This window comes from Gossypium arboreum, chromosome 8 (genome assembly GCF_025698485.1).
Source record: "Gossypium arboreum isolate Shixiya-1 chromosome 8, ASM2569848v2, whole genome shotgun sequence".
Classification (NCBI taxonomy): Eukaryota; Viridiplantae; Streptophyta; class Magnoliopsida; order Malvales; family Malvaceae; genus Gossypium; species Gossypium arboreum.
The window spans coordinates 136,531,463-136,542,768 of record NC_069077.1 but is presented as its reverse complement, the minus strand read 5'-3'; the positions used below and the strand labels follow the sequence as shown (position 1 = coordinate 136,542,768).

Genomic DNA, 11,306 nt, shown 5'->3' with positions numbered 1-11,306 from the left:
CCATTTGGGGAAGGACCTCAGGTGAGTGTATCCACCTTATTATATAGTAGACGGATGCTAGACTATTATTAACAATGGCTGAGACTGGTAAGGAACCATTGTCCCAGCCTCGCCCAACTTGTTCGAAAGTTAAAGGCTCTTCACCTCGATTCAACAAGTTTTCTAATTGCCCATACCCACACCAATTCTCATGCCAAAAACCAATGGATGGTACCAGGAATTAAGTTGCATTACATAAAATAGTTGCGTATAACAACCATGGATGGTAGCGCGTATAACCCTGAACCCTCAATTATTTATATTCAAAGCCGATTTCATATTCAAATTAAAAATATAAGCTTATTTCTTTATATACACATATACATCATAACAAATGTTTAGAATTTCTAGGCCATTTTCATAAGATTCTTGAAACTTTAGTCTGCCAAATTACTTGCTAACAACTCTGACTCAACTCACTAAATCTACATTCACTATGACACATATCTAAACCATTCCATTGAAACTCGACTCAACTTGATTAAACACACTGCTGAGGACGAAGCTTCCGTAACAGCCACTTCTTCCTCAGTTTAACATCCAGTGCCATAAAAGTTTTTGCTTTTATTTCATCTTCCAGCAAGTCACATGCATCCAATATAAGGTCTTCGTCCATGTCAGGTAGCGCCTGTACTGCTGTAATCACATTCTCTATCGGAATGGAGTTGGTGTTTCCGTCATCCTTCTTCTCTGTTAAAGATGAAACAGCGCTTGCCATCTCTCGGAGAGCGCTGGCCATGCCATCATCTTCTCCTCGTGATTTCTTTGTATGTGCAGAATTTAACCTGTTTTCTGGTTGACGCTTGCACTTCGGGTTAGATCCAGTTGTGTTTGAATCCAGATGTGCTGGCTCCAGCACGGCACCAATTTCATCTTCACTTGAAACAGATGTTACAGGAGACTGAGAACACTTTGTTGCTTGCCCCGGCTTCACTTCTTGAACCCCGTTTTCTGGTTCCGTACATTGAAGGGAAAAGCAATCACTTTCATCAGGATATGAGTAGCATATCAAACACAGGTATTTATAGTATGGCATCGGTCGAGTCATGAATTGTCGTGCATCCTTATGTCCCTGCATTTTAGTACATAACAGCTTTTTCAAATCCCATATAATGAAACCATTATTATAATGATATGCATCAAAAGTCTCTCTATTACTTCTCAAGGGGCTTTTAATAGTATACCAAACAAATCGATGAACAAAATGAAATGAAGGCAGTATCATCTTCCTCGTAATATCGTTACCCTTAAACTGCATCACTCAAACTCTTCATTTATTTGAGGAACCCATGTCCAACACCAATACAAGCATGGAAAGATGACCCTTCAAATACATGAAAAACTTAGAAAAAGTTTAACATACTCGTGTCACATACATACCGACATATCAAAACAACATTGATCTAAAGAAATAAAACAATGCCATGAATTCTTGATGGTGGATATTAAGAGGCTTCCATGTAGATTATGCATGCATCGGGTATGATTTAACATAACTGAACATCTTATGGATAATATGGCCTAGACGATACGAGCATCGACAGCAGTTCAAGTATTACACAAATACATACCTTGATGTACTCTTGCCATACACTATCATCAGCAATCACCATTTGACGGTCATCATCCCAAGCAAATCCATCCAATTGAAGAAGATTCTTTATTACATTATATTGCCTTCTTAGAGTTTTATACCGATTCTTTAGTATGTCCACATCATAATTAGAACCAAATTTCGCATTAAATGAAGCAATCATCTCTGTCCATGCCTCCTTGCAAAATACACCATCAATCTGGTTCCCATTCTGCAATTGCTCAAGCATAAGATCAATGAAAAACCGGTCCATTGGTGGTTTCCAGTACATCCTAGAATGACTAAACAGTGGGTTTGTTGTTGCATTTGGCGTCACCTCCGTTGTGTCCTCCACTTCTTGGGGCAAAGAGATACAATCATCACCCACACCAATTTCATGAACAGCCTCCACAGTTCCTTTATTGCCACATTCTGGTTGAGCAGCTGATCCTGTTATATCATCACCCGAGTGTGATAATGTCTTGGGCAAATTAAAGCCTGGTATCTTATTATATCAGCAACATATAAAACCTTCTAACAATGAGATACACCAGACTCATGTTACCTGTACGCTTCTGTTCCTAAAATATCCATGTTTAATGCCTGTGTCCGACAAATATTTGTACATAGATATGGTATATGATCCTCCACATATATGGAAAAGCTTAGAAAATAGAGCATACTCGTGTTATATACGTATTCATATCCAAGACTCAACCCTGAGTACGGGTAACAAAGCCCTAGACAAAGAATTAGTAGTATGAAGGATAGAACTTTTACCCTTTATACCAACTATCCTATCTCGATACATAAAACAAAAATCATTAATGAAAAACTTATAAAAGGTCAATGCATATCCGTATCTGAAACTCACTCTAAGTTCAAAACCGGACACGGCGTTAGTCGTGTCAAGGACAAAATTATAACCCTTTTTCCAAATTACCCTATCTCCATAAATAAACACAAAGATCATTCATGAAAAAACTTAGAACAAATTCATGCGAACTAGTCCAGAGTCCGGACATATTCATTTTCAAACCCAACACTCAAAGTGGACCACCAAACTTAAGACCTAGTAGTATCAACTATTGAATCATTACCTGTTTTCCTAGCTGAATTATCTCCATATATAATACCCAGATCATCGTAGTAAGGAATAGTTTTAACTCTGTAAGGACGTACATCTGGGTTTACCTGTAAATAAGAAAACCCGTAAGATCCTGCAATGCAAAAAACCCTCAAAATCATCAAATAAGTAAAGCATTGAACCTTGATATATTCATCCCAGATTTTGTTCTCGGCGATCACCATTTGTCGAGTCGAATCCCAGTTAAAACCCTTCTGATTCAACAGATTCTTAACAGCTTTGTACAGATTCCTCAGTACTTTGTACCGGTTTTTCAGCACATCCATGCCGTTTTGCTGAAAACATAATCATAGAACGTAATACGTTCATTGAGTTGCTCCAACATGAGATCGATGAAATATCGGTCCATCTCGGGTGTCCATTTCGTCCTTGATCGATCCAAATTGCTCTTGGCACGGATACCCATTCTTGAACAACTTAAAAGGACAAGGCATTATCAGAATTGAAAGGCAAGAATTATGAATCAATGTAAACATTTGGGCATGAAATAAAAAATAAAAATAAAAACGACCCATAAAAGAAAAAGGAGAAGAAGAGAGAGAATGGGTTTAGTTGAGTGAAAATTGTATACCTTGGATTCGAACATGGGAAAATGGAGGGGCAAGAACCTGAGTTTTCTGCAAGTGTAAGGGTAAGGTTTTCCTGGATAGTGCTCCGAATGCTTGGCGGCTGGAATTAGATAATAGACATGAGGAGTGGAGTATCCTTGATTTGGAGTTATCCCACTTCTGAAGATAAGAACGTTGATAATTTTTCATCGATTAGTTACAGCCAAAATTACAATTGTTCTTTTACAACCTTAGGCAAAAGGTTTGATTGTTTCACTCAAAATAGATTTTGAAAAATATTTTAATTTTTATAAAAATTAATATTATTTATTGTTTAGATAAATTTATGGAAAATATTTTATGTTATTTTGACAGATTTTTGAAAATATTTCATAAAATTGTTTTCAATGAAACAAACATGCATTTAAGATTTATGATAAAGAGTTTAAAAGAAGAAGTAAATTGATTACAAAGTGATGTTAAGGTGAAATTATAGTAAATAATGAATCTTCATGATGTTAAGGATTAAATTGTAAACTTTATAAAATTTATAATTGAAACAAGTAAAGCGATATGCATGAAAAATTGTCATGTGAAATAATATAATGAATTATTTGATTAAAGTGCTTATATGGTGAAAAATAAATTCCATCGAAATAAGGACTAAATTGAAAATTGTAAAAAAATTAAGTGTGAAACAATTCAATATGTGAATATGGAAATTATGATTAAAGCTTATTGAATGTGTTATGAGATGATGAAATATGCATAAAGTATTATAAAATGAATTGTGGAAAAATATGAAATTTTTATGATAACAATGACTAAATTGTTAAACTTGAGAAAATATGGGGTGAAATAATAGAAGTGGAATTCATAGAAATTTGATATGTGAAATAAGATATTGAGATAAATTATGTGATTAAAGTGTAACAAGAAAGAAAATTGGTTTAATATGATTAATTAGTGAATAATAAATTCTTATGGTAAAATGGACTAAATTGAAAAGTTATGAAAATTTATAAGAAAATATTTGATAAGTGAAGAATGTAGTAGAGAATGTAACATTTCGGTGTTTTGATCCGATGTTCGGGTCAAACATGGGGGTGTTGGCTAACTTAGCCATTTATGCCCCCCACAAGAAAGTTTATTAGCCAAATAGGTCGTATTTTTGAAATTTTAGATAAATAGATCGATTTTAATGAGAGGGTGTGAAAGCCTGTTTAGCTGAGCCCTTTATGTATAGGTGGCAGGCCAACCCGACACGTTTTCTGATTAAATAACAATTTTTTACTTTTTAAATATAATTAATATTTTTAGTTAGATGGTTAAATGTTAATAGTTCGATTCTTTTCTTTTCCCACTCACATTTGTATTTTTTATTTCATTTTTAAGCTTTTGATTATTTTTAATTAATGTTTTAACATATTAACTCTCGTAAGTTCAATTTCTCCTCTTCTAAACATATTTGTAATTATTTTAATTAATAAATATATTATTTTCAATTTTATATTTTATATTTTGAATTCATCTTTTTAATTAAAATATTTTTATTCATAAAATCAAAAATTATTACAAATATCATTAGTTTTAGTAAATATAATTTTATATGTGTAATATTTATTTTCAATACATATCATGAGTGTAAATTTTAATATTATATATTTTGTATGTATATTTAAAATATTTAAAATAAAAAATAAGAATAACATAAAATCTTTATTCACCAAACACTTTTATGATGGTTACTATACGTCACATTCCAATACGCCAGAAAATTGTAAGTGGCAGATTATACTACGCTAATCAAATAACTTTACAGCTTTACGCCTTAAACTCAGATCCGCCAAACTCAGGATGTGACATTCATCCTTCTACAGTCTTGTATTATAATTAATTACAGTAATTTCATGCTAATTTTAAAATATTTACCCTTTAGTCCCTAAGTTCAAATTTAATAATTTCCACTTTTAAAACTAGTCTCCTTTTTTTTTTTTTAATCTAAGCTCAAAATCTATCAATTTAATACAAGAAGTTTCAAGATTCAACAATGACAACTTTTTTTAAACTTTAACAATTTCACAAATTGATATACAGGCTAACTAAATCAAACTTTCAAGAACTTTCAAGACCCAAAAACATAAAAAATTATAAGCTTACCAAATCAAGGACTAAAGCTTGAACGTTGGTAAGGGTTTTCTTTTTCCTACATACGGCCTTTGGAAGAAAAGATGAAAGAGAATTTTTTTTTTCTTTTAATTTCCTTTATATAGTTAGATTAAATTTAATAAAACTTGGTCAATTAACTTAGTACTACACATCATTAAGCAAATATAAGTGGATGATGGCATCATCATCCAACATCCAACATTATAAATAGGTTCAATTGTTCAATTGATCCTTTAACTAATTAAAATTCATAGTGATTAATTTTACCACTTTTATAATTTAGTCCTTACACTTTAATTAACTCTCCTATTGATAGAATTAAAGAACCAAAATTTAAATAAACCTTATACTAATCTCGTAAATATTAAATATAATAATGTTTACAAGCTCACTCATTGAAATAGAGTTCAAAACCATTATTTTCGATACTATTGAAAACAGGCCATTACAATAATAAATTTAGCCTCCAATGTTTACAAATTCTATCGGTTTGATCCTAATTCTAAAAATTCAATATATTTAGCCCTTAACCTTACACATTCTACCAATTTAATCTTGATTCTTAAAAATTCAAAATAAAAATATTTAAAATTTCATTTTACTATAAAAATACATAAGAATTTATAAAAATTAAATAAATATAAATAATAACTACAATTTTTCTTGTAAGGACTAAATTGAAATTTTTATAAAATACGATGAACTAGAAGTGAAAATTTTCTAATTAGTATGGAGGGATTAAACTTGAAATTAGATCATGAAAACTACAAAGCAATGTTAATTGGATAAGTACAAAAAACACCAAAATAACCAAAAAACACCTTCCTGTAATAGCGAGTGGCTGTCATAGAAAGGGTTGATTGTATATGCATATATATCTCAATTACATCCACATAAATATATTTAAATGTAAATTTTACAGTTATAAGAATTTAATTTAAGAATTATTAATTTTAAATGTAATTATAAAAAAATTAAAATGGTTAAGATAAAAAATTTAAAAGTTGGTTTAAAATATTAAAATTTTGTACGAACTGGTACGGGTTATTAAATACTGGTAATGATTGAAACAAGTCAAAACACACTAAAATGACCGAAAAGCACCGAAATTTTAACCGAAACAAAACATAAACTATTTGATACCAATTTAGAACCGATATGGTAGGTACTAGCTGGTACGGTACCGACTACCAACTCCATCTACTCCCCATATCTTAGCCGGCGCATCGACACACTGGTTTCCTTAAAAGCATGCTTCATTGTGGTTTGTTGGAATTCCCTGAATATCGAAGAAAACAAATGGTTACTTAGAGACGTATTCACAATATTCTCAATAAGACTAATAACATTAGTAGCATTAAGTTGAATTTCCATATTAACAATATCAAGAGATTTTGCAAGATGGAGGGCAGCCCACAACCCCAGTTCGACACTGATAGCTCTCGGAATAAACTCTTAGCTCTATCCTTGTCCCTCATGGCTTCATAATGAACTCTTAGCTCTATCCTTGTCCGAGTCCCCACCGAAGAATCATAGATATTAAGCTTGTGCCAACCAAGAAACCTACAATGGTGGAGATTGGCTTTCGTTTGATTGGTGTGGAGAAAGCATAGAACTCTCGTCTCCTGCTTTAGCCAAAATGGCATCAACTGCATTAGCAAAATGACAATCAGCAGAAAGAAACAACAAAATTGCTAGTTAACCAAACCTGCCACATAAAGAAACAAAAGACAAATTTCCATGGAACTTTAAGGACTTGCATCCACTTTTTAGAAGTAATATTAATAGAAATCCAATCCTTTCGGTCCAAATTCCCAAAATTATTACGAGGGACTGGTGGGTTAAATTCCATGGAATTTTAACAATTAATCGAATCAAGATTGCTCAATTATCCTTTAACCAGATCATAAGCACTAGAGAGGCTAAATCGGCCATTTGGGGAAGGACCTCAGGTGAGTGTATCCACCTCATTATAGTAGACGGATGCTAGACTATTAAGCAGAGTTATTAACAACGGCTGAGACTGGTAAGAGACCATTGTCCCAGCCTCGCCCAACTTATTCGAAAGTTAAAAGCTCTTCACCTCGATTCAACAAGTTTTTTAATTGCCCAATACCCACCCCAATTCTCATGCCAAAAACTAATGGATGGTGCCAGGAATTAAGTTGCATTACATAAAATAGTTGGGGATAACAACCATGGATGGTAGCTTGTATAACCCTGAACCCTCAATTATTTATATTCAAAGCCGATTTCATATTCAAATTAAAATATAAGCTTATTCCTATAGATACAAATATACATCAGAGCAAATATTTAGACTTTCTCGGCCATTTTCATAAGATTCTTGAAACTTTAGTCTGCCAAATTACTTGCTAACTCTGACTCTACTCACTGAATTTACATTCACCATGACACATATCTAAACCATTCCATTGAAACTAGACACAACTCGATTAAACTCACTGCTGAGGACGAAGCTTCCGTAACAGCCACTTCTTCCTCAGTTTAACATCCAATGCCATAAAAGTTTTTGCTTTTATTTCATCTTCCAGCAAGTCACATGCATCCAATATAAGATCTTCGTCCATGTCAGGTAGTGCCTGTACTGCTGTAATCACATTCTCTATCGGAATGGAGTTGGTGTTCCCATCATCCTTCTTCTCCGCTAAAGACGAAACCACGCTTGCCATCTCTCGGAGAGCACTGGCCATGTCATCATCTTCGCCTCGTGATTTCTTTGTATGTGCAGAATTTAACCTGTTTTCTGGTTGACGTTTGCACTTCAGGTTAGATCCATTTGTGTTTGAATCCCGATGTGCTGGCTCCAGCACATCACCTATTTCATCTTCACCCGAAACAGATGTTACAGGAGATGGAGAACACTTGGTTGCTTGCCCCAGCTTCACTTCTTGAACCCTGTTTTCTGGGTCCGTACATTGAAGGGAAAAGCAATCACTTCCATCAGGATATGGGGAATTGCATATCAAACACAGGTCTTTATAGTACGGCACTGGTCGAGTCATGAATTGTCGTGCATCCTTATGTCCCTGCATGTTAGTACATAACAGCTTTTTCAAATCCCATATAATGAAACCATTATTATAATGATATGCATCAAAAGTCTCTCTATTACTTCTCAACGGGCTTTTAATAGTATACCAAACAAATCGATGAACAAAATGAAATAAAGGCGGTATCATCTTCCTCGTAACATTGTTACCCTTAAACTGCACCACTCAAACTCTTCATTTTAATTGAGGAACCCATGTCCAACACATATTCCAATAAAAGTATGGGAAGATGACCCTTAAAATACATGAAAAACTTAGAAAAAGTTTAACATACTCGTGTCACATCCATATCGACATATCAAAACAACATCGATCTAAAGAAATAAAACAATGCCATGAATTCTTGATGGTGGATATTAAGTGGCTTCCATGTAGATTATGCATGCATCAGGTACGATTTAACATAGCTGAACATCTTATGGATAATATGGCCTAGACTATATAAGCATCGACAGCAGTTCAAGTATTACATGTAATACCTTGATGTAGTCTTGCCATACACTATCATCAGCAATCACCATTTGACGGTCATCGTCCCAAGTAAATCCATCCAGTTGAAGAAGATTCTTTATTACATTATATTGTCTTCTTAGAGTTTTATACCGATTCTTTAGTATGTCCACATCATAATTAAAACCGAATTTCGCATTAAATGAAGCAATCATCTCTGTCCATGCCTGCTTGCAAAATACACCATCAATCTGGTTCCCATTCTGCAATTGCTCAAGCATAAGATCAATGAAAAACCGGTCCATTGGTGGTTGCCAGTACATTCTAGTACGACTATATAGTGGGTTTGTTGTTGCATTCAGCGTCGTCTCTGTTGTGTCCTCCACTTCTAGTGGCAAACAGATAAAATCATCACGCACAACAATTTCATGAACAGCCTCCACAGTTCCTTTATTGCCACATTCTGGTTGAGCAGCAGATCCTGTTATATCGTCACCTGAGTGTGATGATGTCTCAGGCAAATTAAAGCCTGGTATCATATTATATCAGCAACATATGAAACCTTCTAACAATGAGATACACCAGACTCATGTTACCCGGACTCTTCTGTTCCTAAAATATCCATGTTTAATGCCTGTGTCCGACAAATATTTGGACATAGATACGGTTTATGATCCTCCACGTATATGGAAAAGCTTAGAAAAAAGAGCATGCTCGTGTTATGCATGTATTCATACCCAAGACTCAACCCCGAGTACCGGTAACAAAGCCCTAGACAAAGAATTAGTAGTATCAAGGATAGAACTTTTACCCTTTATACTAACTATCCTATCTCGATACATAAAACAAAAATCATTAATGAAAAAGGTCGATGCATATCCGTATCTGAAACTCACTCTAAGTTCAAAACCGGACACGGAGTTAGTCATGTCAAGGACAAAATTATAACCCTTTTTAAAAATTACCCTATCTCCATAAATAAACACAAAGATCATTCATGAAAAAACTTCGAACAAAGTCATGCGAACTAGTCTGGAGTCCGGAAATATTCATATTCAAACCCGACATTCAGAGTGGACCACCAAACTTAAGACCTAGTAGTATCAACGATTGAATCATTACCTGTTTTCCTAGCTGAATTATCTCCATATATAATACCCAGATCATCGTAGTAAGGAATAGTTTTAACTCTGTAAGGACGCACATCTGGGCTTACCTGTAAATAAGAAAACCCGTAAGATCCTGCAATGCAAAAAAACCCTCAAAATCATCAAATAAGTAAAGCATTGAACCTTGATATATTCATCCCAGATTTTATTCTCGGCGATCACCATTTGTCGAGTCGAATCCCAGTTAAAACCCTTCTGATTCAACAGGTTCTTAACAGCTTTGTACAGATTCCTCAGTGTTTTGTGCCGGTTTTTCAGCACATCCATCTCGTATTCGAACTTGAACCTCTCGTTGAACGATGAATTCATGTTCATCCATGCCGTTTTGCTGAAAACATGGTCATCGAACCTATTACCTTTATTGAGTTGCTCCAACATGAGATCGATGAAATATCGGTCCATCTCGGGTGTCCATATCGTCCTTGATCGATCCAAATTGCTCTTGGCACGGATACCCATTCTTGAACAACGTAAAAAGACAAGGCACCATCAGAATCGAAAGGCAAGAATTATAAATCAATGTAAACATTTGGGCATGAAATAAAAAAAATCAAATTAAAAACGAACCACAAAAGAAAAGGTGAAGAAGAGAGAGAGAGAGAATGGGTTTAGTTGAGTGAAAAATGTATACCTTGGATTCGACTCTGGGAAAATGGAGGGGCAAGAACCTGGGTTTTCTGCAAATGTCGGGATAAGGTTTTCCTGGATAGTGCTATGAATGCTTGGCGGCTGGAATTAGATCATAGACAAGAGGAGCGGAGTATCCCAATTCTGCATTTATCCCAAATTGCAAGGATAAGATCGTTTATCATTTTCACAGATTAGGCCTGACAAAGAGCCCAAATGTTTATCAATAAATTCAACATATTCATATTTCATAATTAAACTTAAGGTAATGTAGATATTATTTTGGTCACTGAAATTTGTTTATGTCATTTTTGTTATTCTCATTTAAAATTTGAAAATTATAGTCACTGTTAAAATTTATTAATCTTAAATTTTTTTATAATTTTGTTAATACAATAAATTTTGTGTTAATTGAGAATTTGTTTAAATTAAATACATCGATGAATATAATTTTATTTGAGTTTTAGAGTTGATTTGATAAATTTTAATTGTTAATAATTATGAATATTC

General features: G+C 33.8%; 1 protein-coding gene and 1 pseudogene across 5 annotated transcripts; both read right to left on the bottom strand.

The window, feature by feature from the left end:
• Positions 1–292: 292 nt before the first annotated feature.
• On the bottom strand, positions 293–3,532 carry LOC128279237 (L10-interacting MYB domain-containing protein-like; annotated as a pseudogene).
• Positions 3,533–7,708: 4,176 nt separating this feature from the next.
• Positions 7,709–11,038, bottom strand: LOC108469769 (L10-interacting MYB domain-containing protein). 5 transcript variants are annotated; one of them, XM_017770792.2, is made up of 5 exons: positions 10,801–11,038; positions 10,293–10,629; positions 10,123–10,216; positions 9,030–9,529; positions 7,709–8,526 (listed from the first exon to the last, which is right to left on the bottom strand). In XM_017770792.2, exons 2-5 carry the CDS (start codon positions 10,626–10,628, stop codon positions 7,939–7,941), a joined length of 1,518 nt encoding a protein of 505 aa, XP_017626281.1. In that variant the 5' UTR covers position 10,629; positions 10,801–11,038; the 3' UTR covers positions 7,709–7,938. The 5 variants fall into 5 exon arrangements, with proteins under 5 accessions (XP_017626281.1, XP_052874036.1, XP_052874035.1 ...); XM_053018076.1 differs by having other exon boundaries at positions 9,030–9,481; XM_053018075.1 differs by having other exon boundaries at positions 9,030–9,496; positions 10,801–11,037.
• Between the last annotated feature and the right edge of the window lie 268 nt (positions 11,039–11,306).